Source organism: Glycine soja, chromosome 16, assembly GCF_004193775.1.
Source record: "Glycine soja cultivar W05 chromosome 16, ASM419377v2, whole genome shotgun sequence".
Taxonomy (NCBI): domain Eukaryota; kingdom Viridiplantae; phylum Streptophyta; class Magnoliopsida; order Fabales; family Fabaceae; genus Glycine; species Glycine soja.
The window spans coordinates 36,196,176-36,223,389 of NC_041017.1; the positions used below are offsets into that span (position 1 = coordinate 36,196,176).

General features: G+C 32.0%; 5 protein-coding genes across 8 annotated transcripts; 4 read left to right on the plus strand and 1 right to left on the minus strand.

Annotated features, from left to right (window-relative positions):
* The first annotated feature begins 17 nt into the window (after window positions 1–17).
* Window positions 18–2,682, plus strand: LOC114389121 (cytochrome P450 71A26-like). The gene is made up of 2 exons (XM_028349721.1): window positions 18–976; window positions 1,860–2,682. Exons 1-2 carry the CDS (start codon window positions 41–43, stop codon window positions 2,475–2,477), a joined length of 1,554 nt encoding a protein of 517 aa, XP_028205522.1. The 5' UTR covers window positions 18–40; the 3' UTR covers window positions 2,478–2,682.
* A 1,333-nt stretch (window positions 2,683–4,015) lies between these two features.
* LOC114389600 (cytochrome P450 71A26-like) lies at window positions 4,016–6,601 on the minus strand. The gene is made up of 2 exons (XM_028350302.1): window positions 5,599–6,601; window positions 4,016–4,906 (listed from the first exon to the last, which is right to left on the minus strand). The coding sequence occupies exons 1-2, from the start codon at window positions 6,538–6,540 to the stop codon at window positions 4,295–4,297; spliced, it is 1,554 nt and encodes a 517-aa protein (XP_028206103.1). The 5' UTR covers window positions 6,541–6,601; the 3' UTR covers window positions 4,016–4,294.
* A 6,370-nt stretch (window positions 6,602–12,971) lies between these two features.
* On the plus strand, window positions 12,972–16,928 carry LOC114391251 (pentatricopeptide repeat-containing protein At1g62910-like). The gene is made up of 4 exons (XM_028352308.1): window positions 12,972–13,821; window positions 14,032–15,757; window positions 15,878–16,068; window positions 16,543–16,928. The coding sequence occupies exons 1-2, from the start codon at window positions 13,086–13,088 to the stop codon at window positions 14,829–14,831; spliced, it is 1,536 nt and encodes a 511-aa protein (XP_028208109.1). The 5' UTR covers window positions 12,972–13,085; the 3' UTR covers window positions 14,832–15,757; window positions 15,878–16,068; window positions 16,543–16,928.
* LOC114390032 (psoralen synthase-like) lies at window positions 15,892–16,751 on the plus strand. Its single transcript, XM_028350718.1, has 2 exons — window positions 15,892–16,068; window positions 16,485–16,751. Exons 1-2 carry the CDS (start codon window positions 15,892–15,894, stop codon window positions 16,749–16,751), a joined length of 444 nt encoding a protein of 147 aa, XP_028206519.1.
* Window positions 16,929–22,226: 5,298 nt separating the features above from the next.
* Window positions 22,227–26,276, plus strand: LOC114391278 (pentatricopeptide repeat-containing protein At1g63330-like). Of its 4 annotated transcripts, none has more exons than XM_028352358.1 (3): window positions 22,227–25,112; window positions 25,231–25,424; window positions 25,896–26,276. In XM_028352358.1, the coding sequence occupies exon 1, from the start codon at window positions 22,314–22,316 to the stop codon at window positions 24,177–24,179; it is 1,866 nt and encodes a 621-aa protein (XP_028208159.1). In that variant the 5' UTR covers window positions 22,227–22,313; the 3' UTR covers window positions 24,180–25,112; window positions 25,231–25,424; window positions 25,896–26,276. The 4 variants fall into 4 exon arrangements, with proteins under 4 accessions (XP_028208159.1, XP_028208160.1, XP_028208161.1 ...); XM_028352359.1 differs by having other exon boundaries at window positions 25,267–25,424; XM_028352360.1 differs by having other exon boundaries at window positions 22,227–25,424; window positions 25,799–26,276.
* The last annotated feature ends 938 nt before the right edge of the window (window positions 26,277–27,214 follow it).

Here is a 27,214-nt window from a genome sequence, read left to right on the forward strand (position 1 = left end):
TTAAGGAAAAGACACTACACACTACTACAACTAAAACCCAATGTCAACCTCTGAAATGGTTGCTTTCATCCCATTAATGGTTGCTTTCAGCCTCTTTGTTTTGTGTTCTTCTGTCCACAATCACTTATCATCCAAATGGAATAATAATTCCAACACCGCAATAGCCAACAAAACTACACAACTATCTCTTCCAAAGCTTCCAATAATAGGAAATCTCCATCAACTTGGCACCCTCACTCACCGCACTCTCCAATCCTTAGCTCAAAACAATGGCCCTTTGATGTTACTTCACTTTGGAAAAGTGCCAGTTCTTGTTGTCTCAACTGCTGAGGCTGCTCGTGAAGTTATGAAAACACATGACCTGGTTTTCTCCAACAGACCACATCGTAAGATGTTTGATATCCTCTTGTATGGTTCCCAAGATGTGGTATCTTCTTCATATGGCCATTTTTGGAGGGAGATAAGGAGTATCTGTGTCTTTCATCTTCTCAGTGCCAAAAAGGTTCAATCCTTTGGTGCAGTGAGAGAAGAGGAAATCTCCATAATGATGGAGGATATTAGGCAGTGTTGTTCTTCCTTGATGCCTGTGAATTTAACTGATTTATTTTTTAAACTCACCAATGATATAGTGTGTAGAGCTGCTCTTGGAAGGAGGTACAGTGGAGAAGGTGGGAGTAAGCTTCGTGAGCCATTGAACGTGATGGTGGAGCTATTGGGAGTTTCAGTCATAGGGGACTTTATACCTTGGCTTGAACGGTTGGGAAGAGTTAATGGGATATATGGCAAAGCTGAGAGAGCGTTTAAACAGCTTGATGAGTTTTTTGATGAAGTTGTTGATGAGCATCTTAGTAAGAGAGACAACGATGGTGTTAATGATGAAGGTCACAATGATTTTGTGGACATTTTGTTGAGGATCCAAAGGACAAACGCAGTAGGACTTCAGAATGATAGAACCATCATAAAGGCTTTGATCCTGGTAAGTATATAAGATTAGTACATGTCTAATCCTGCATTAATTAGGTCCTAATAATTAATCTTGAAACTATATATATAGGGATATGTTTGGATAAATTTTTTAAAAAATACTTTAAAGAAAAAAATTGAAATGAATTTTTTCATGAATTAACTCTTTATTAACTAATTTATATATAGAAGTTCTATCATATCATTTTTCTAAAAGATAAAAGTACATTTATAAATTTATAACTAATGAAGAATTAATTTAACTCATGAAAAATTCATTTCATTTTTTTATATTTTTCTTATCTTAGAAATGATTTTAGATAAGTTTATCCAAACATACTCATAGTCGATCTTTGTTTCTAACTTTATAAATTCTTTACTTTTCTAATTAAAACATAATTTACTCTCATCCTTTATGTCAAATGATGTGAAAAAAGACAAGTAATGGCTTTGTAAAGTTTAGATAAGGTGACTGGCGTATACATCCTAAGAAAGTGGTGGTTTACTATTTATTTTTGTATCTTCCACATTGGTGTAATGTAAATTAGGAACAACATTTTAAATTCATTTGGGGTTCAGTGAGTAGTATGCCAGAGAGTTTTATTAGGTTCTAATTTTTATTTAATAAGGCTTACATGAATTCCACTCTTCAAGCATGCTAGAAAACACTATTAAAAAAAGAGTTAAAAGAATATGTTACTAACCTTTCTTTTTAGTCTAATTATTGTACAAAAGTTATATTTTCCTTTTAATTCCACTGTAGTATGATTCTTCGACAAAATATTAGGTCATATGCTTTGCTAGTTATGAAAACTTGGATAAATGTTGAGTTTATTTTCTTTCTTGGAATTCAAAGGTCGACAACGAAATTGACAATTAATAGGAATTTCTTTTAGGATATGTTTGGTGCAGGTACTGATACTACCGCCTCAATCTTAGGGTGGATGATGACAGAACTCTTAAAGCACCCAATTGTGATGCAGAAGCTACAAGCTGAGGTAAGGAATGTGGTTGGAGATAGAACTCACATAACTAAGGATGATCTGAGTAGCATGCATTACTTGAAGGCAGTGATTAAAGAAACTTTCCGTTTACACCCACCACTTCCCTTATTGATTCCAAGGGAATCCATTCAAGATACCAAAGTGATGGGCTATGACATTGGAATTGGCACACAAATAATTGTTAATGCTTGGGCAATTGCAAGAGATCCTTCATATTGGGACCAACCTGAAGAGTTTCAGCCAGAAAGGTTCTTAAATAGTTCAATAGATGTCAAAGGACATGATTTTCAACTGATCCCATTTGGAGCAGGAAGGAGGAGTTGCCCAGGATTAATGTTTTCCATGGCTATGATTGAGCTGGTAATAGCAAACCTTGTTCACCAATTTAATTGGGAAATACCCAGTGGAGTGGTGGGGGATCAGACAATGGACATGACTGAAACTATTGGGCTTTCCGTTCATAGAAAATTCCCTCTTGTGGCAGTAGCATCTATCCCTACATATATATGAAGTGAATAATTAATGATAAAATAATAACTTGGAAGGAAAATGAAATAAGGGATTATAATCTCAATAATGTATTATCGAAATATTTTATGGCCAATAGTTCTTTTAATTATAATGATAGTTGAATAAATGTATTGATTGGTCTCTTTAGTTGTGGCTATTCAATACTTTGCAGCTACCATTCAATTGTATCTATACAGTGTTTAATCAAGCGATCTTTATAATTTCCTTATCAAACAAAGTCTTGTCAACTTAAATTTTTGTTTATGATCATCAACCTGGCTAGTTTTTTTATTTTCTATACCTTCCATTGTTTTTTTAAATAGGCAAAATATATTAATTAGGAGTAGTAGAGGTACCAAAAGCAGGATATAATCAAATAGCAATTTGAATCAGTCTCTGAATCCCATGGGTTATACAGTATTTAGACCTAAAAATGAGGAGTGAATACTTACAAACCGAAGGAATAAGGTCCACTCATATACTTGTCCTTGCCCCAAAATAATAACCCAATCACTCACCTCCCCAAACAATTACAACACGCAACGTTAACCCGTGCTGGGAAGGTGCTTTTTTGGTGGATTGTTAATGCCAATCAACAATATAAAGGAGGAGCACTTTGATGTTATCTCAGACCATAAGTTTCGAATATTCTTCTATGTATGCAATTCACGATTCTATATGTTAAGATTCAGTTTTCTTGGATCTGTATGGTATTAGTTTGGTTTTCGTCTATTAGTTGCTGCCATAGGTTGATGGCACTTTCAGATGGGTTTTTCTTAGTTGTATGCTGGGGATCACATGTATGATCTGTCCGCTGCTGATATATGTTCATAAGTTTATGATCACCACATAATTAAGTCCATTTATCCTAAATTTTAATCAAATTCATAGTTATATTTTAGGTGGAATGATAACAACACAGAAAGCAATCACAAGAAAATAGGAGATAACAACACTAACAACAGACCAAGAAGGGAGATCGTGAAGCCCACTTACTTGCGAGACTACGTGTAACACATGTATCACTAGATCAGCAAGTCGCCTCAAAACTTCAGCAGCATCAATTGAAGAGTTCAGGCAGTTGATGCTCAGTTAGTTGCAAGGGAGTAATTCTGTTGTAACCAACTCACTACATTTCAGTTACATATTCAAATGTATAAATAGCAAGAAAATATCGAATAAAAGGGACGAAGAATTTCAGACTTATCTCTTTCTCTTTCGTTAGCTTAGCTCCCTTTCCCCTAGTCCTCTATCATGGAACATCACCAATTTATGTATTTCTCTGAAGTTTAAAGCTTTGAGTGTTGTCATGGCTTGCTATTGCCGTGGTGGAAAATTGTCCTTTTTCAACTTGAATGACAACAAAAATTGGAAAACTATCGAAGTACTAAAGGTTTCACAGGAAAGGATGTACGAGTTTCGAAGGTATTATATCTCTAGTCCAATCTAGCTTAGACACCTTCAAAGATATTTAATATATATATATAGAAAGTGAGTTAAGTCGACCAGATTTTGGAAAGTGAAATTATAAAGGTCACTTGATTAAACATTAATTTCATACGTATAATAGAGATCTCAAAGTACAATTGCATGTCAAAAATACAATAATTGAATACCCATAACTAAATAAACCAACCAATGCAGTTCAACTATCATTAACCATAGATTATACTATGAAGGCACTCTTGGCCATAAGTTATTTTAATGATACATTAACGAGAGAATACTCCCTTATTTTTCTTTTCAGGTATTTCCTCTTGTATATCTTTAATATTCATGGCTTCTTATTTCCACCACTGATAAAAAAAAAACACTTCTTATGCATGTGGGGATGCAATTGCTATAAGAGGAAATTTTCTATGAATGGATAACCCAGTAGTTTCAGTTATGTCCATTGTCTGATCCCCCACCACTCCTTTAGGTATTGCCCAATTAAATTGGTGAACAAGGTTTGCTATTACCAGCTCAACTACAACCATGGAAAATGTTAATCCTGGGCAAGCCCTCCTTCCTGCTCCAAATGGGAGCAGTTGGAAATCATGTCCTTTGACATCAATTGAACTATTTAGGAACCTTTCTGGCTGAAACTCTTCAGGCTGGTCCCAATATGAAGGATCTCTTGCAATTGCCCAAGCATTAACCATTACTTGCGTGCCAGCTGCAATGTCATAGCCCATCACCTTAGTATTTTGCGTGGATTCCCTTGGGGCCAATATGGTAATTGGGGGATGTAATCGAAAAGTTTCTTTAATCACTGCCTTCAAGTAATGCATATTACTCAAATCCTCTTCGGATATGTGGGTTCTATCTCTAACCACATTCCTGACCTCACCTTGTAGCTTTTGCATCACTATTGGATGCCTTAAGAGTTCTGTCATTATCCACTCTAGAATTGTGGAGGTAGTTTCAGTACCTGCACCAAACATATCCTGAAAGAAATAACTTGGAATTAATTCCAAGAAAGGAAAATAAACTAAACACGTATTAAGATTTTGTGCAACAAATATGCGACCTAACTTTTGCTTAGGAAAGTAGAGTAAAAGCACACTACATGGAAAATCGATCGAAAAACACATAGCTTTTGGAAAACAAGTGAACTAGAGAAAATGTTCAGAACTTATTATTTAACTCTTTGCAATAGACTCACTCTACGTACCATGAAGTTTCAGAAAGTAAAGATTTTATGAAGTTAGAAGATAAGGAATAATATTTAGAAACTCGTCTTTCTAAACACATGTTAAATATTCATTATTTTTTTATCTTTTTTTCGATCACATCATAACACTAATAATATTTATACTTTTTTTATTAAAAAAGATTAATGCACACCAAAATACTATTACAGGCCTAAAGAGATAAGGAGAGAGAAAAATATAGGTATATATGATAAATATTATGATGTGATAAAAAAAAAGAGAAATAAAAAAAATATCTATTAGATATTTGGATTTTAAGAGTATTTAAATCTTGAAACTTTTTTCTATTTTTTTTTCTTTCTCTCACTAGGTATCTTTAGGCATAGGGGGGTCTAGGTATTTTTTTTTTTTTAGAAAATTAGGTAGTTGGCTATTAGAATTTTAGGAACTAAATGATAAATAAAAAATGTATTAATATTACATACCAGTATCAAAGCCTTTATGGTTGTTCTATCAATCTCAAATCCCATGGCGTTTGTCTTTTGGATCCTCAACAAAATGTCCACCAAATCATTCTGGTCTTCATCATTGACACCATCACCATGCCCATCATGGCCTCCCTTATTAACATGCTCATCAACAACTTCATCAAAGAATTCATCAACCTTTTTAGCCGCTCTCTCTGCCCTACCATACATGCCATTAACTCTCCCCAACCAATCAAGCCAAGGTAAATAGTCTCCTAAAACCGGAGTACCCATCAGCTCCGCCATCTGGTTGATCGGCCCGCGAAGCTTACTCCCTCCTTCTCCACTGTATCTTCTTCCAAGAGCAGCTCTACACACTATATCATTGGCTACTATACAAAATAAGCCAGTTAAATCCACAGGCATCAATGAAGCACAACACTTCCTAATATTTTCCATCATTATGGAGATTTCCTCTTCTCTCACTGCCTCGAAGGATTGAACCTTTTTGGCACTGAGAAGATGCAAAACAAGGATACTCCTTGTCTGCCTCCAGTAGTTGCCATATGGAGCAGATGCCACATCTTTGGAACCATACAAGAGGATATCAAACATCTTACGATGTGGTTTGTTGGAGAAAACGGGGTCATGTGTTTTCAAAACTTCACGAGCTGCCTCAGCTGTGGAGACAACAAGGACTGGCACTTTTCCTAAGTGAAGTAGCATTAAAGAACCATAGGTTTGAGCTAAGGATTGGAGACTGCGGTGAATGTGGGTACCAAGTTGATGGAGGTTTCCTATTATTGGAAGCTTTGGAGGAGATGGTGGTGAGGGTTTTTTGGAATCATTGTTCCGTTTGGATAAAAGATTGAGGAAAGTACGTAGAAGAAAGAGGATGATGAAGGTAACAACTGGGAGGAAGAACCAACTTGAAGAGTTTTCTTGCTGAGAGATCCACATTGGGTTTCTCAGTTGATAGATGATGCAGTGACTCGGGCTGTGTGTAGTATCTTTTCTTTATAAGGTAGCGTTGGAGGTCCTCACCAGCTACGTGTGTTTGTGAAAAATATGTATTTTTTTTATTGGTAGAAGTTTATAATATTACGCATCTTATGCAATCGATTGAATTAGAGTAAATAATTAATCTGTCACTTTTTTATCGTTGAATATATAGTATGGGATATATAAATTCTTTTCTAGAAGGAAATAAGGATAGAAAAAACAGAAAAACAAGTAAAAAATATCACCATCATTCATCAATGGCGGCTGCAAAAATTTGGTAAAGGAATTATCAATTAATTAGTCCAAAAAATAATGTAACAGAAAGAAAGAGCCACGTAGAATGAAGAATCTTATGCTAGATGAAATTTTCTACACTTATTTATATTATTTTTAGAAGCTTCTACACTTATTTCAGTCGTTATTGATGGCTTTTCGACAAGCTAGGCTCCTATTGGAAGGGCGGACTGGACTGTAAGTCATATATGGATGCTGCAATTAATAATGTAAAGCAACTATGAAGTGGATAATATTGTTTAGGGTAATTTCTGCATTAGGTAACATGTTTTAATTGATGGTTTAATTATTCATGGATAATATACTTGTAACTATTAATAGTTATATAGAGTATTTGGTAAAGCTAGGTTAACCATGGGGTCTTCCAAGAGAGGTGTTTTGGGAGCTAGGTAACAATCTTTCGTAGTTGTTTGGAGTAGAATACTAACTAAAAAATTTGGTCGTTTCTTGTTAGATCGAGGATGATACATGGATATTTATGTTTTTTTTTATACATTTAACAAATATATATTATTTCTTTTTTTCTATTTATTTCAAATCATATTATTTATAAAATTTATATTTCAGATCTATATTTTTTCTTCTTGTTATTTGAATTTGTTTGACTTTGTTTCAATATAGGATATTATCTCTGTAGCTTTTAATATAGTCTTATTGCGTGCCTTAAGTTATTCAATTACATATGCTTGACTGGAAAGGTTGAAAAATTAATAATATTACTTTCAGATTTGCAGTGGAATGATTTGGCTTGGACCTAACACATAAATTAAAGAATACTTTTTAAAAAAAAATCCTACAAAATTGTTAAATAAGCAGGACGGGGAACAACTTTCTTTTAATTTTCATGTGAGTTTTTAGAAGTTCTTGTCGCATAAATCTTTTATTTAATGTATTAATTTTATCTTTATTAATAATTATTAATCTGGTGATGTAAAACTATTAAAGTATGAGAGTATTATATATCATTATCAATAAATAAAAACACTAATAATACTTGAAACATTTAATAAGAATTAATAATAGAAAAACAATTAATTGTTTCATAAAAATTATAAAATGTCTTAATCATTAATTTCATTTAAATTATACCTTATATTAAAGATAAGAGGGAGTAATAAATATAAACAATAAAATTCAAAGATTCAAAACTAATAGAAATATGACAAAAAGTTTATAACTGAGTTAATTAAGAATAAAAAAGTTATTAAGTTATCGATGGCTTTTTTTTTGTAAAGATCAAAAACTTTTCAAAAATAAAAAAAAAAAGTTTCGCGAATATTAAAAGATAATAATAATTTTATTTAATTTTGTTTTTGAAATATATATGAATAAATAATAAATAAAATCAATTGTATATAATATGATTTTTAGTGTTAATGTTAATTTTTGGGAACGTTAGTGTTAATATTTTAATATTCAAATAACATAAGTATAAATAAAATATTATTCATTAATTTTTTTACTGGGTGCAATGGATTTGATCACCATGTATATAGTGCTACATTTTGTTCTTCCTAAATTGGGTCATACTAGAACCACATTTTGTAAATATGTGAATAGTTCTATAACCACATCACTGGGAAGTGTGAACTAAAATTTTTCCTTCCTTATTAGTAGTAAAAGGGGAAAAATAATGGACTTACTTGTAGTGTATCTCCAATGTTTACTACTAGAGCTCCAGGAATAGGGGGAACATCAATCCATTCATTTTGGCTCAAAATTTGTAGCCCACCAATGTGATCTTGTAGCAGAACTGTGAGGAACCCAGGATCTGAGTGTCTGTTTGTGCCTAAAGTAACATGAGATTCAGGACATGCTGGATAATAGTGCGTAAGAATTGAATGGCCTTTTGCACAATCATTGCCTTCAAGATGGTCAGACTTAATTGAGTCCAAGTGCTTCTGATAGTAATGCAAACAAAAGTCCCCCCAATACTTGAACTTGCCTTGAGTACTCCATTGTTATATCCCTGTAAATGTGTACAATTTGCAAAATGAATGTCAACTATTATTTTATTGCACCAAATCAATTGTGTTTTTACTACATCACATTATTTCAACAACTTCTAAAAAATGCTGGATTCCTTCTGGTGATGGATGCTTAATGTGTAAAAGCAATTGTTAATTATAGAGTTTGCAAATGACATAGTAAATAATCAGCTCGGCAATGAAAATGAATTACCTTATATTGCTGTGGTCCTCCTAAGATTAATTTAAACAATTTGTTGGTATGAACTTATAAGTAAATCGAAAATTTGGATTAGGTGAATTTATTACGAAGACCAACTTAAAATAAATTTTTTGACTCGAGAGAGAAATACAAATTGTATCTCTAAGATCAGATTTTGCATTTATACTACCAAATGATACAAATAAAACACCAAATCTTTAGGCAACCGATGTGAAACATGAACTTGGACTCTCAAATTAGTTAAACCTTAACAAGCTAGCTACAAAAATGATTGGTAAAGAGAAAAAGATAAAAGAGATCAAATTGTAAATATAATAGATGATAAAATATGACAAAAAGAGAGAACTAAAGAGAAATGTAAGTGTGATGGGAAATTTAAAATAAAACCGTGTTCATGTATCATCATTAAAGAGAATTTGTATGTGAATCATTTGAAGTTTTTTTTAGTTTCTATTTGATAAAATAATGTGTTATTAATCTGTTGCTAGATACTAAAAAAACACAATTTTATAAAATTTAGGACTAGAAATAAAGGCTAACTAAACTATATTTCGTCATCATAAATATGATAAATTTTTATTTCACACTTTGAAAATAATTCATTGGTCCTGATCTTCATGATTTTTTAATGGTCAATATCATCTTAATGATAGCATGTCATACATTTAAACATTTTGCATGATGGCTATGGTAAGTATGTATAAATACCCATTTGAGCACGCCTAGTGATGGAAGATTTAGATAGAATCCATGAGATCGAAAGCTTTAATACTATAAAAATAAAATAAATTTAGATATGTTTAAATGCATGTTATATAATGGTGATATAGACCATATGGTTGGCAGAAGTGCAAAACGAATTTAGTCTATTGTGTTTTAACCCACCCTTTTATAAGCAAGTTGAGTCGGAAGCATTCCTTTCACCTTACTTGACTCATCTTAGTTTCATGCACCAAAAAATGAGTTTGGATTGAAGCAATGAGCCAACCTGTTTGATCATCCTAAGAGACTATTTTAAAAAAAATTGTAAATTAAAACAAAACAAAAAAAAATACTTTGCAAAGAGTACAAAATTTGTTATATTCACACCATTAATAAACACTACATCAAACATGGAGTGATAAGATGATTTGGTGATTAGAAGAAAGACATAAAAGTTGGAAAGATAAAGAGATAATGAGTTTGAATCTTACACTAATATAATATTTTTTTATAGGCAAAAATCAAATGCTAAAGAGAGGTTATAACAATTATCGACTAATATACTAACTACTACCAATAATATTTACCAATAAAAAAACACATCAAACTTTTTAAAAAAAAATCATTATCTTTGAGCATTGTTATTTTCTCATAAAAAAATTATTTATCTTAACACTATTTTTATTTGATGTGGGACTTCATTATATCTCAATTTTCTCATAACATCTCTGGTCATGTGAGACTTTCACCATGCCCCTCATGACTCCTCTGCCATGTGAGACTCTTTCAACTCGTCCTCTTTTCAGGCATGACCACAATAGTAACATCAAGATTACTTACTACTAAGAAAAAATGGATATTTTTATTTACACATTTCATATTTTACTAAAAACACTCCATTTTCCTTTTTTTATTTAAATTTACCTAAATAATCTTTTTTTTCTTTGTCTTTTTTGATAGACCACCTCACCTAAATTTCAAGGACGAATTTGTCTACAATTTGATGAATACACCAAGCCAAGAATACCTTGTCTCAGCTGTGAAAATAGTCATGAACGTGAGGCTTAGTGCAAGCTCCCATTGTCTATGAATTGCATCTTTTACTTTGGAGTTGGGCATTGAAAATTTTGGTAGCCCAGTATAATAACAAGTCATTTTAGGGATTGTGAAAGGACACGAAGCCGTTAGGTAGTGATGGCCCTAATTAAGCTGGAGATTAGAGTCAGGTTTTTCTATTATTCTTCCTCTCTCTAGGGGATTCTCTGGGTTTGCATGTTCCTATCTTTTCTTTGACCTTTTCCATGGCCATGTTTGAGTAGTCATCTTGTTTAAGATTGGGCATAGTCTTTTGATGTTTTTAATGAATTTCTAATGGTCTTTATTTTTATATGCAAAGTTTGTTTTCCTCTCATTAATTGATTCTTTTCTTATTGTGCTTAATTAAATGAATTGGTCGATTTTCTATTTTGTATAATCTTAGATGTTGGATTACTGACATGAGATAGAACAATTAGTCACAAGTTATAAATTTTTTAGTTATAGATATATTTAAATTTAAATTATTGATAATTTAATAAATAATTTAGAGGTTGTTATTTTTGTACGTATCCTACATATCTCTCTTGTATACTCATAATTAAACTTGAATAAAATCTTAATTATTTCATTTTTTTTAAAATAATATACATAACCAGTAATTTAATCGTCAGATTGATCTCTTTTTTTTCGTGATCACTTATTATTATTTTCAATTTATCTATTAAATTTAACTTTAGCTAATTATCAATTATCATATACAAACAAATAATTCATCTTCTTAAAATCTTAACTATATAACTGGGACCACGTCATGTCCTTTACCCAAAATCAGTTTTGATGGTTTTATTTTGCTCAGCAAAAAATAAAATATATATTAATAATAGAGAAGGTATTGGATGTACCAATAATAGAGGACAAGGTTAGCCATGACAGCACACCATGACCCTGAGAACAACCCCCTGAAACCACAAGGTCGCTCCCTATCTAAACCAAACAAGCATATATAAATAAAGAGTAACCTTGGTGACAGATAAATGTTAATAAAAATAAGTGAATTTAATTCAATAAATGTTTGTTTATTTATTTATTGAATGATTCTTTAACCAACCACTTAAAAACATTGATTACTAAAATTCTTCAAATTTTTCTAAACAAAAATATAAAGGATTTTGTTAATCGGATTTAGCTAAGAAAATAAGAATGTTTTAAAAAATAAAATAGTTTTCAAACAAAAAGTCAATACTAAGTAATATTGTATTAATAGTAAATTCGTTACATATGTATTTTTTTATTATTAATTTTTAATCAATAATTAAAATATATTCTTTAATACTCAAAAATACAAATAAGACTGACATTATCTCAATATTATATATCATTTGTAAACACATTTTTATTTTTTTTAAAATCATGCTTACAACTCACAACTTGAAAAAAAGATTTCAAACATACAGGATCACAAGAAATTTTATATTTCAAAAAATATAATTTAACATGATTTTCTTCTCAAATAAATTAAACAGACAATCATATTTATTATTATTTTTTTACTTCTTGTACAAAATATTAAAAATTTCATCCACTAATTAATATTTTTAATAAAAAATGAAATTCATTTCACCACAACAAATATCATCACATGAGTCAATTGAAAAACTAATTATAATTAAAAGTCCAAAGCTACTAGCGTCTAACAAGTTAAAGGTGTATCTTCATTATCTAATGAAGAAGTTAATCAAATCTCAGGAAGGCATTAAGAAAAAGGCAAATAAATAAATTGTCACTAAATCAACTTTTAAAGCTTTAATTATCTAAGAAGTCAAAAGATGCATATTCACCCTAAAGAAAAAACGAGGAAGATCCATTAAAAAAATGTGAAAAAACAATCTTGTAAAAGCTCAAACCTATTAGCATAAAAGAAGTCAAAAATACATCTTCATCCTCAAAGTTTGAGTAAGACAACAGAACAAACTTACTTCAAAGTTTGAAAAAGAGTACAAAGAAAATAAAATTCACCAATAAGTTGTTAACCAAAAAAAAAAAATACAAGAAAAATAAATAATTTTAAGTATTTTATTCGCATCAATTTTATGTTGTCTAGCATGATTTTTTAATCCTAAAATCAAACCAAAACCCTAATGGTTTGTACTTGGTAGGCCTAAAGGATAGATAGTAAATGGCAATATGTTCCTTTATCTAATGCGAATTACATCGACGCCGCCGACCCAGAGTTTCATCCTTCATCTATTTTCTATACTCTCTTTCCTTTTCCATTTCCAATGCCATCTTTCTCGTTCTTAAGAACACTCAGGGTCTCTCTTTTTCCGCCTTATCCCCCAATTGCAATTCCAACTGCAACCCTCCATTCTCAACCTCACTCTCACCATCATCACCATGATGCTGTTGCCTCATTCAATCGCATGCTTCTTATGCGCCCTCCCCCACCCACCTTCCATTTTAACAACATTCTGAGTTCCCTTGTCAATAACAAGCATTATCCCACTGTCATCTCCCTTTTTAAACAATTCGAACCAAATGGGATTACACCTGACCTTTGTACTCTGAGTATCCTCATCAATTGTTTCTGCCATCTGACTCACATCACTTTTGCTTTTTCTGTATTGGCCAACATTCTCAAGAGGGGTTATCATCCAAATGCAATTACCCTCAACACACTCATCAAAGGCCTCTGTTTTTGTGGGGAGATTAAAAGAGCACTGTACTTTCACGATAAGGTCGTAGCTCAAGGGTTCCAGTTGGACCAAGTCAGTTATGGGACATTGATCAATGGTTTGTGCAAAGCAGGAGAGACAAAGGCTGTCACACGGTTACTGAGGAAGCTGGAAGGACACTCGGTTAAACCTGATGTGGTAATGTACACTACAATAATTCATTGCTTATGCAAAAATAAACGCGTAGGAGATGCCTGTGATGTGTACTCTGAGATGATTGTTAAGGGAATTTCCCCGAATGTCTTCACCTACACTACTCTGATCCATGGCTTATGCATCATGGGTAATTTGAAAGAAGCATTTTCCTTGTTGAATGAAATGAAATTGAAAAACATCAACCCGGATGTTTATACCTTTAACATATTGATTGATGCATTAGCAAAGGAAGGTAAGATGAAAGAAGCATTTTCCTTGACGAATAAAATGAAATTGAAAAACATCAACCCAGATGTTTATACCTTTAGCATATTGATTGATGCATTAGGCAAGGAAGGTAAGATGAAAGAAGCATTTTCCTTGTTGAATGAAATGAAATTGAAAAACATCAACCCCAGTGTTTGTACCTTTAACATATTGATTGATGCATTAGGCAAGGAAGGTAAGATGAAAGAAGCTAAAATTGTGTTAGCTATGATGATGAAAGCATGTATTAAGCCTAATGTTGTTACTTATAATTCTCTAATAGATGGATACTTCTTGGTTAATGAAGTAAAACACGCAAAGTATGTATTCCATTCTATGGCTCAAAGGGGAGTGACACCTGATGTTCAGTGTTATACTATCATGATTGATGGGTTATGTAAGAAAAAAATGGTAGATGAAGCTATGAGTCTCTTTGAAGAAATGAAACACAAAAATATGTTTCCTAATATTGTGACTTATACTTCTCTTATTGATGGTCTGTGCAAAAATCATCATCTAGAGAGGGCAATTGCATTATGCAAGAAAATGAAAGAGCAGGGAATTCAGCCAAATATATACTCATACACAATACTTCTTGATGCACTGTGCAAGGGTGGAAGACTTGAGAATGCAAAGCAGTTTTTCCAGCATCTTTTGGTTAAAGGCTATCATCTGAATGTTCGGACATATAATGTTATGATCAATGGGCTTTGTAAAGCGGGCCTGTTTGGTGATGTGATGGATTTGAAGTCAAAAATGGAAGGCAAAGGTTGCATGCCCAATGCTATAACTTTTAAAACAATTATTTGTGCCCTACTTGAAAAAGATGAAAATGATAAGGCAGAGAAATTCCTCCGAGAAATGATTGCTAGAGGCCTACTGGAAGTGTAAAACTAGATGCGATGGTTTCCAATTATTATTGAATAAATAGTTCATTCATAACAACAAATATTCAACCGTTCATTTTTTCTGATTTATATATACTTTTTATACCCATTCCCATTTGCTTATAGATACAATCCTGTACATATGACTCAACTTCACTAGTCTACTTTTGGTATTTTTATTTGCATTTTCCCTTTCAATTTTGATTTGCATGTGAGCTTTGGGTTAATTTACCATCAGTTTACTTTCTTCTCTTATTTTACTAGGATATTTTTTTATCATTCTGCATGTGTTCAACACATAGTTCAACAAATTTTTTTAAAGCTTTGCCAGTGCCCACTTCATTTTTTTTTGTCAGACTCTATCATTGATATGATGAAAACTGTGCATTGTATTGCTTTGGCAATATCTTATAAAACTACAAGCTGAGTGTTTGTATTTGGTACTTGTTTATAAATGCCATTTCTAGGAGCATAGCATTGAGGATTTGATGGTTAACTTTGCATATATTCAATAACCATAATCAGTTGTTGTTTACAATCAAAATCATTGTGTTGAGTGTCAGTAAATTTTTCACTTTGTGAGGAATGTTTGAATTCATTTATCATGTGGTGCATCCAACCAATTTGCGCTTTAAGCTACCTAGCTTTGTGAGCTGAGGAAGGGGCTTTGATTAGGTCGGGATTTCATTGTCAGTTCCTGACAATTCACTTTGCAAGGAATGTGCTAATTTCATTGTCAATAGACCCACAGTCTTGGGGCATGAGTCTGGTAATATTGTAGATGATATTGCACTGAATAAATTGGCTTTGTAGCCTGGAATCAGTTGCCCAAGATGCCATTTCTATAAAGTTGGCTGCAATAATCCCTGTCCCCTGATAGAATCTTCATTCTACTTCCTCTGCATAAACCACAGTTCTTGTGCCAATAAGGTAATTTTTTTTTTTACCACACACGGAACCTTACTATGCCTTTAAATGTTGCCTAAAGTTAACTTATTTCTAAATGATGTCCATAAAGAAGTTTGAGGTTCAATATACTGTTGTTTGTAGCCTTGGCATATCCTATGGCATGTTTTTATGATGCTGTTGAGGAGCATGTTGGTAAGAAATGCCATGATGGGCATGGTGATGTTGATGATGGTGAAGACCAGAATGATTTTGTGGACATTTTGCTTTCGATTCAAGAGACTAACACCACAGATTTCCAGATTGATAGAACATTCGTCAAGACTTTGGTCATGGTAAGAAGATCTATCTTAGTAATGTATTCTTTAAAACCTATTTTTTAACATTTCTTATTGATTTAAATTAATGTGGATTTCACTAATTAGAGGTGAAATTCATTCAAGAAGTGTAACCCACTTAGTTAGTGAAATCCAGGTGAATTTCATCTAATACTAAAAGTATGTAAAGACTAAAGAGCATTGGAAAATTAAAGAATGTGTTGATAACATTTTTCTTTCTATATTATCTCTGCCACTTTGGTACAGAAATTAAGGTAATCAAATGACTAGAAAAGTCTCGTGGCAATTGCATCTCCATATAATACAGTGCATTATTATATTTTTATGTGTTATTTTTATTTGTAATAATTCAGTTGTTATTTGCAACTATGAAGCCATGTTTTTCCACCCTGCATTGTAGTATATTCTGATAGGACATAGTTAATGCTTGGGCAATTTCAACTGACCCTTCATATTGGGACCAACCTCTAGAGTTTCAACCAGGGAGATTCTTGAAGAGTTCATTGGATATCAAAGGACATGATTTCGAATTGATCCGATTTGGAGCTAGAAGAAGGGGTTGTCCAGGAATAGGCTTTGCCATGGCTTTGAATGAGGTAGTCCTTGCAAACATTGTGCACCAGTTTTATTGGGCAGTGCCTGGTGGAGTGGTGGAGGGAACAGACACTGAATATGTTTGAAACTACTGGATTGATTATTCACAAAAAGTTAACCTCTTGTTGCATTTTCATCACCTTATGTGTAACAATATTTTTTTTAACTAAAAGAATTGAACTTACTACTAGAAGTTTACTACAACTCATGCACATTGCTCAAAACATTTATAATAATTCATGCAAATTGTTCAATCAACTGAACTAGATCTATTGGTTCATGTGTAACTAATTAAGAAGTGTAGCGTTTTCAAAATCTTTCTGATATCTATCGATTATGCCAAACTTTGTCGGTTTTCTTATTAGAGATATTTAACTATTTTTTCTTCTCACGTAAAAGATCTGGAGTATTATTCTCAAAATCTTTCCAGCCATTTTGTTGTGACCAATGATACAAATGTTAGATTAACTTTAGCTCCAAGGAATTTTTGGTTTGGCCCAGAGCCAATGAAATGGAGTTAAAAGGGCATGAGGTAGAAATTGTTTATGACCTCAATTGCTATAACAGTTGGAGACAATTTGGATTTTGGACACCTCTTTTGCCTAGTTTAATTGTTATATCTCACACAAAACAGCACAAAAAAATGAAAATTAAACATATACATTTCAATCCACAGACCCCAGAGTAATCGCAATCGTTATCCCGAGGAGTAGTACTGATAAACTCTGCCGGCAATCAGTGGCGGAGTCAAAAAAAATAATGGAGGGGCCAAAATAGTTTTTATACCATTTTTATACTCTTGTTTATTATTTAATAAAAAAATAAACTATATATATATAATCTTTATGAAAAATATACCCAAAACGTCAAGTTTTTTGCACAAAACTAAATTTGTAAGAATACGTTAAAAGAGACTTTTCTATGAATTTTTCATTGAATCCAAGAAAATAATCGTATTTTTGATAAAATTATAACAAATTTGTTTAATTTTTTAGAAGAATTGGCAAAAAAAGTCCCACAATTCATAAAAAAAATACATAAAAATTTACAAGAAAAATTGCAAAACCAATCACATAATTTTTAATAACTATATATAAGAAAGTATTAAGAAAGAATTATTCTTATTATGAGAAAGTAGAACTATAAATATAAAACTAAAACTATAATAATTGATGATCAAAATTAAAAGTTAGTTAATGATTTCATAACTAAATAAAAGATTCACATATATTTTTCTTTTATTCTTTACCATTCTAACTATTTATATTTATAATTATTATTTTTCATAGTAATAACAATAATAAAAGAATTACACATTATTTATAATTATTATTTTTCATAATAAAAAATACTATTTATAATGAGTGTCTTTCAATCGTCAAAATTATACGACCTTTTATTTATAACAAATTTTTTCTTTGTTGTTTTCAATTTTTTTAATAAGAATTTACTTAAAAAAATCACAACCGTTTATTTCACTTTTGGTGCAATTCGTTTATTTAGTTCTCTTAACAAATAACACGACTCTTTTCATAATAAAAGAATTATATTTGATTCTCACACACACCGTCTTTTAAGAAAAGTTTGATTCTATAGTTGCTCGTGAGCCTTAAATTAGTTTATTCAAATGTGCATGAACGAAGAGCCAAATATTTTTTGTTATTTGGATTTTTATATCATTGTATGATTAAATCTTCTTAACACACGTGTATAACTTTTTTAAGAAAAGTTTGGGCATTGTTATTTTCTCGTGATTAGCACCTCGAAGAAGTGAATGAGCTCAACAACAATGAGGTTCTCTTTTGAGCGCAACTACGAGGTTCCCTTCGAGTGCAAACACAATGGTAACATCCAGGTTACCTACGACTACGAGTGCAAAGGCAAAATGTCTCGTTGCCGATGCGAGAAGATAGTGAACTCTTGGTGTTTGGTTACTAAGAAACGGATAAAAATATAGTTACAATATTGAATTGTAAAAGAGAACTTTATTATTTTTTCTTTCCGAACCATAAGATAAGATCATGTTGAATATTATTATCTTAAAGTTGTTTGCTCGGTTGTTCAGAAGTCTCCATGCATGGGATTGAATTTATTGTATGCATTACTATTATCATATGTTGCATCGTTTTGTGTGATCAATTGTTAAACCACAGGACGAATAACACGCTCAATTTGTTTTGATTAATAACAAACAAAATTAAAGAATAATTTTTTTAAAAGTAAAAGCAATATGAATTTTAAGACGAAAGACGATAGACAATTTTATATCATCTTATGATTAGATGATGCAAATACTATACGCTTTTAATATTTTATATTGATCTTATCTTTGATTCTATATTCTTTGCAAAAGACATTTAATGATCCCAACAACCATGTTCTCTGACTCTTAGAAGGTCTTAGATGAAGGAAGATATAGAAGCAAATGGAAGACATATGAAACAATGATTATCTCTTGATGTGTACCTAAATATATATTAGAGACCTCTGCACAAGAAGAACAAAGAACATTGCTGAACTTACTAAGATTTCTTAAGCCTTCTTTATGCCTTAGTGAAAATTCTTTGAGAGAAAAATCTTGTACTTCATTTGTATATCCCTTTGATATGACAATAGTATTGTGAGACTTACTTTAATTTTAACCAACTTATTAGTGATTTTGGTAGAAGCTGAAGAGACTTTGATTCAAAGAATACCTAGCGTGTTTCCTTAGAGAGACATCTATAAACTCTTCTTAGAGGGTCATGATCAGATTAGTAAGGTTGAGAATATGTGATTCAATTTTTTAACAAAATTTGTCCTCTACAGTCGACTACTTGAAAAAATGGGTCATATGGGAATGGTTAAAATTTATAGTTCCTTTGAGGTTGGCTTCTGTGACATGAAATTATTGTTCCAAATTTTGATTGAATTTACTAGGAGTGATATAGAATATTTGTAATGGATGAAAAATCGTTCCTTAATTTTTTATGAGTTGAACCGAGATAAGAGTAACTAGGAACTATTCTGAAAACCACTGGTAATCAATGTTTCAGACATGTAATTCCCTAAGCTTGGTGTGATAATTGATGCACCTATGTTTGTTAAGAAATTGGTCCATGAGTGCGTGTGAGTGTTGATTCAAGAAAGGAGTATGTGGGGCTTCAAATTTTGAGCAATCCCATGGAAGATGGAACAATCACAAAGTGATCTTTGAGAGAAGATAATTAAAGTATATTGTGCTCTAGTTGTGGCCGAAGGTAGAAAGTTGGGTCCGGTTCAAACTGTGTTGGGCTGTGTTGGGCTGTGTTGGAGTTTTTCTTAAGGGAGAAAAAAAAGGATTTTTCTATTTACACTTTCCACATTTACTAAAAGCACTCCCTTTTCCTTTTTTATTTAAATTTACCTAAATAATCTTTCTTTTTTGTCTTTTTTGAAAGATCACCTCACCTAAATTTCAAGGACGAATTTGTCTACAATTTGATGAATACACCAAGCCAACAATACCTTGTCTCAGCTGTGAAAATAGTCGTGAACGTGAGGCTTAATGCAAGCTCCCATTGTCTATGAATTGCATCTTTTACTTTGGAGTTGGGCATTGAAAATTTTGGCAGCCCAGTATAATAAAAAGTCATTTTAGGGATTGTGAAAGGACACGAAACCATTAGGTAATGATTACCCTAATTAAGTTGGGGATTAGAGTCAGGTTTTTCTATTATTCTTCCTCTCTCTAGGGCATGCTCCTATCTTTTCTTTGACCTTCTCCATGGTCATGTTTGAGTAGTCATCTTGTTTAAGATTGGGCATAGCCTTTTGATGTTTTTAATGGATTTCTAATGGTCTTTATTTTTATATGCAAAGTTTGTTTTCCTCTCATTAGTTGATTCTGTTTTTAGAGTGCTTAATTGAATGAATTGATCGATTTTTTATTTTGCATAACCTTAGATGTTGGATGACTGACATGAGATAGAACATTTAGTCACAAGTTATAAATTTTTTAGTTATAGATATATTTAAATTTAAGTTGTTGATAATCAAATAAATAATTTAGAGGTTATTATTTGTGTACGTATTCTACATGTCTCTCTTGTACACCCATAATTAAACTTAAATAAAATCTTAATTATTCTATTTTCTAAAATAATATACATAACTATTAATTTAACTGTTACATTGATCTTTTTTTTTTCTTTTGTCGTGATCACTTACCATTCTTTTTAATCTATCTATTAAATTTAACTTCAGCTAATTATCAGTTATAGTATACAAGCAAATAATTCATCTTCTTAAAGCCTTGACTATATAACCGGAACCACATCATATGCTCATCCAAAATCAGTTTTGATGCTTTTATTTTGCTCAGCCATGACAGCACACCATGACCCTGAGAACAACCCCCTGAAACCACAAGGTCGCTCCCTATTTAAACCAAACAAGCATATATAAATAAAGAGTAACCTTGCTGACAGATAAATGTTAATAAAAATAAGTGAATTTTAACATAAAAAATATTTGTTTATTTATTTATTGAATGATTCTTTAACCAACAACTTTAAGACACAGATTTGAAAAATTCTTCAAATATTTGCTAAACAAAAATATAAAGGATTTTGTTAATCGGATTTAGCAAAGAAAATAAGAATATTTTAAAAAATAAAATAGTTTTCAAGCATTAATTGAAAAGTCAATACTAAGTAATATTGCATTTATAGTAAATTCGTTACATATGTATTTTTTCTTATTATCAATTTAATTATTAATTTTTATCTCAATATTATATATGATTTGCTAATACACTTTTATTTTTTAAAAATCATGCTTATATTTCAAACATATCCCGTCACAAGAAATTTTATATTCCAAAAAATATAATTTAACATAATCATTTTCTCAAATAAATTAAACATACAATCATATTTATTATTTATTTTCTTTTTTACTTCTTGTAAAAAATATTAAAAGTTTCATCCACTAATCAATATTTTTATTAAAAAAATAAAATTCATTTTACCACAACAAATATCGTAACATGAATGAGTTGAAGAATTAATTATAATTAAAAGTCCAAAGCCACAAGTGTTCAACAAGTTAAAAGTGTATCTTCATTATCTAATGAAAAAATGAATCAAATCTCAAGAAGTCCATTGAGAAAAAAGTAAATAAATAACGGTCACAAGTCAACGTCTAAAATTATAACTATCTAAGAAATTAAAAGATACATATTCATTATAAAAAAAAAGATTCATTAAAAAAATGTGAAAAAACAATCTTGTGATAAGTAAAAGTTCAAACCTACTGTCATCCAAGAAGTCAAAAGAAACATATTCATCCTCAAAGTTTATTGGAGTAAGATCATTCTCAAAATTTATTGGAGTAAGACGAGTAAACAATCTTACTTCAATAATAAGTCACTAAAAAAGAAATAAATATAAAAAATCTATTTAAACAAACAATTTTAAATATTTTATTAGCATCAATTTTATGTTGTCTACCATGATTTTCTAATCCTAAAAGGAAACCAAATCCCTAATGGTTCGTACTTAGTAGGCCTAAAGGATAGATAGTAAATGGCAATATGTTCCTTTATCTAATGCGAATTACATCGACGCCGCCACCCAGAGTTTCATCCTTCATCTATTTTCTATACTCTCTTTCCTTTTCCATTTCCAATGCCATCTTTCTCTTTCTTAAGAACATTCAGGCTCTCTCTTTTTCCGCCTTATCCCCCAATTGCAACTGCAACCCTCCATTCTCAATCTCATTCTCAACCTCACTCTCACCATCATCACCATCATCACCATGATGCTGTTGCCTCATTCAATCGCATGCTTCTTATGCGCCCTCCCCCACCCACCTTCCATTTTGACAACATTCTGAGTTCCCTTGTCAAGAACAAGCATTATCTCACTGTCATTTCCCTTTTTAAACAATTCCAATCAAATGGGGTTACACCTAACCTTTGTACTCTGAACATCCTCATAAACTGTTTTTGCCATCTGTCTCACATCACTTTTGCTTTTTCTGTATTCGCCAACATTCTCAAGAGGGGTTATCATCCAAATGCAATTACCCTCACCACACTCATCAAAGGCCTCTGTTTTTGTGGGGAGATTAAAAGAGCACTGTACTTTCACGATAAGGTCGTAGCTCAAGGGTTCCAGTTGGACCAAGTCAGTTATGGGACATTGATCAATGGTTTGTGCAAAGCAGGAGAGACAAAGGCTGTCGCACGGTTACTGAGGAAGCTGGAAGGACACTCGGTTAAACCTGATGTGGTAATGTACACTACAATAATTCATTGCTTATGCAAAAATAAACGCGTAGGAGATGCCTGTGATTTGTACTCTGAGATGATTGTTAAGGGAATTTCCCCGAATGTTTTCACCTACAATACTCTGATCCATGGCTTTTGCATCATGGGTAATTTGAAAGAAGCATTTTCCTTGTTGAATGAAATGAAATTGAAAAACATCAACCCGGATGTTTATACCTTTAACATATTGATTGATGCATTAGGAAAGGAAGGTAAGATGAAAGAAGCATCTTCCTTGATGAATGAAATGATATTGAAAAACATCAACCCGGATGTTTATACCTTTAACATATTGATTGATGCATTAGGCAAGGAAGGTAAGATGAAAGAAGCATCTTCCTTGATGAATGAAATGATATTGAAAAACATCAACCCGGATGTTTATACCTTTAACATATTGATTGATGCATTAGGCAAGGAAGGTAAGATGAAAGAAGCATTTTCCTTGTTGAATGAAATGAAATTGAAAAACATCAACCCCAGTGTTTGTACCTTTAACATATTGATTGATGCATTAGGCAAGGAAGGTAAGATGAAAGAAGCTAAAATTGTGTTAGCTATGATGATGAAAGCATGTATTAAGCCTAATGTTGTTACTTATAATTCTCTAATAGATGGATACTTCTTGGTTAATGAAGTAAAACACGCAAAGTATGTATTCCATTCTATGGCTCAAAGGGGAGTGACACCTGATGTTCAGTGCTATACTATCATGATTAATGGGTTATGTAAGAAAAAAATGGTAGATGAAGCTATTAGTCTCTTTGAAGAAATGAAACACAAAAATATGTTTCCTAATATTGTGACTTATACTTCACTTATTGATGGTCTGTGCAAAAATCATCATCTGGAGAGGGCAATTGCATTATGCAAGAAAATGAAAGAGCAGGGAATTCAGCCAGATGTATACTCATACACAATACTTCTTGATGCACTGTGCAAGGGTGGAAGACTTGAGAATGCAAAGCAGTTTTTCCAGCATCTTTTGGTTAAAGGCTATCATCTGAATGTTCGGACATATAATGTTATGATCAATGGGCTTTGTAAAGCGGGCCTGTTTGGTGATGTGATGGATTTGAAGTCAAAAATGGAAGGCAAAGGTTGCATGCCCGATGCTATAACTTTTAAAACAATTATTTGTGCCCTATTTGAAAAAGATGAAAATGATAAGGCAGAGAAATTCCTCCGAGAAATGATTGCTAGAGGCCTACTGGAAGTGTAAAACTAGATGCGATGGTTTCCAATTATTATTGAATAAATAGTTCATTCATAACAACAAATATTCAACCGTTCATTTTTTCTGATTTATATAAACTTTTTATACCCATTCCCATTTGCTTATAGATACAATCCTGTACATATGACTCAACTTCACTAGTCTACTTGTGGCATTTTTATTTGCATTTTCCCTTTCAATTTTGATTTGCATGTGAGCTTTGGGTTAATTTACCATCAGTTTGCTTTCTTCTCTTATTTTACTAGGATATTTTTTTATCATTCTGCATGTGTTGATTGTGTTCAACACATAGTTCAACAAATTTTTTAAAGCTTTGCCAGTTCCCACTTCATTTTTTTTATCAGACTCTATCATTGATAGGATGAAAATTGTGCATTGTATTGCTTTGGCAATATCTTATAGAACTACAAGCTGAGAGTTTGTATTTGGTACTTGTTTATAAATGCCATTGCCAGGAGCATGGCAACGAGGATATGATGGTTAACTTTGCATATATTCAATAACCATAATCAGTTTTTGTTTACAATCAAAATCATTGTATCGAGTGTCACTAAATTTTTCACTTTGCGAAGAATGTTTGAATTCATTTATCATGTGGTGCATCCAACCAATTTGCGCTTTAAGCTACCTAGCTTTGTGAGCTGAGGAACGGGCTTTGATTAGGTAAGGATTTCATTGTCAGTTCCTGACAATTCACTTTGCAAGGAATGTGCTAATTTCATTGTCAATAGACCCACAGTCTTGGGGCATGAGTCTTGTGAAATTGTAGATGATGTTGCACTGAATCAGTTGGCTTTGTAGCCTGGAATCAGTTGCCCAAGATGCCATTTCTATAAAGTTGGCTGCAATAATCCCTGTCCCCTGATAGAATCTTCATTCTACTTCCTCTGCATAAACCACAGTTCTTGTGCCAATAAGGTAATTCTTTTTTACCACACAAGGAACCTTACTATGCCTTTAAATGTTGCCTAAAGTTAACTTATTTCTAAATGAAGTCCATAAAGAAGTGTGAGGTTCAATATACTGTTGTTTGTAGCCTTGACATATCCTATGGCATGCTTTTATGATGAAGCTGTTGAGGAGCATGTTGGTAAGAAATGCCATGATGGGCATGGTGATGTTGATGATGGTGAAGACCAGAATGATTTTGTGGACATTTTGCTTTCGATTCAAGAGACTAACACCACAGATTTCCAGATTGATAGAGCATTCGTCAAGACTTTGGTCATGGTAAGAAGATCTATCTTAGTAATGTATTCTTTAAAACCTATTTTTTTATCATTTCTTATTGATTTAAATTAATGTGGATTTCACTAGTTAGAGGTGAAATTCATTCAAGAAGTGTAACCCACTTTCTGAAATCCAGGTGAATTTCATCTAATACAAAAAGTATGTAAAGACTAAAGAGCATTAGAAAATTAAAGAATGTATTGATAACATTTTTCTTTCTATATTATCTCTGCCACTTTGGTACAGAAATTAAGGTAATCAAATGACTAGAAAAGTCTCGTGGCAATTGCATCTCCATATAATACAGTGCATTATTATATTTTTATGTGTTATTTTTATTTGTAATAATTCCGTTGTTATTTGCAACTATGAAGCCATGTTTCTCCACCCTGCATTGTAGTATATTCTGATAGGACATAGTTAATGCTTGGGCAATTTCAACTGACCCTTCATATTGGGACCAACCTCTAGAGTTTCAACCAGGGAGATTCTTGAAGAGTTCATTGGATATCAAAGGACATGATTTCGAATTGATCCGATTTGGAGCTAGAAGAAGGGGTTGTCCAGGATTAGGCTTTGCCATGGCTTTGAATGAGGTAGTCCTTGCAAACATTGTGCACCAGTTTTATTGGGCAGTGCCTGGTGTAGTGGTGGAGGGAACAGACATTGGATATGTTTGAAACTACTGGATTGATTGTTCACAAAAAGTTAACCTCTTGTGACATTTTCATCACCTTATGTGTAACAATATTTTTTTTAACTAAAAGAATTGAACTTACTACTAGAAGTTTACTACAACTGATGCTCATTGCTCAAAACATTTATAATAATTCATGCAAATTGTTCAATCAACTGAATTAGATCTCTTGGTTCATGTGTAACTAATTAAGAAGTGTAGTGTTTTCAAAATCTTTCTGATATCTATCAATTATGTCAAACTTTGTCAATTTTCTTGTTAGAGATATTTAACTATTTTTTCTACTCACGTAAAAGATCTGGAGTATTATTCTCAAAATCTTTCCAGCCATTTTGTTGTGACCAATGATACAAATGTTAGATTAACTTCAGCTCCAAGGAATTTTCCGTTTGGCCCAAAGCCAATGAAATGGAGTTAGAAGGGCATGAGGTAGAAATTGTTTATGACCTCAATTGCAATAACAGTTGGAGACAATTTGGATTTTGGCACCTCTTTTGCCTAGTTTAATTGCTATATCTCACACAAAATAGCACAAAAAAAATGAAAATTAAACATATACATTTCAATCCACAGATCCCAGAGTAATCGCAACCGTTATCCTCACAAAAATGTACTATTTATAACGAGTGTCTTTCAATCGTCAAAATTACACGACCTTTTATTTGTAACAAATTTTTTCTTTGTTGTTTTCAATTTTTTTTAATAAGAATTTACTTTAAAAAATCACATTCGTTTATTTTACTTTTGTTTCAATTTGTTTGTTTAGTTCTCTTAACAAATAACACGATTCTTTTCATAATAAAAGAATTATATTTCATCCTCCCACACACAGTCTTTTAAGAAAAGTTTAGTTCTGTAGTTGCTCGTGAGCCTTAGATTAGTTTATTCAAATTGTGCATGAACGAAGATTCAAATATTTTTTATTATTTGAATTTTTATATCATTGTATGATTAAATCTTCTTAACGCACATGTATAACTTTTTTAAGAAAAGTTTGGGCATTGTTATTTTCTCGTGATTGGCACCTCGAAGAAGTGGATAAGCTCAACGACAATGAGGTTCTCTTTAAGCTCAACAACGAGGATCCCTTTGA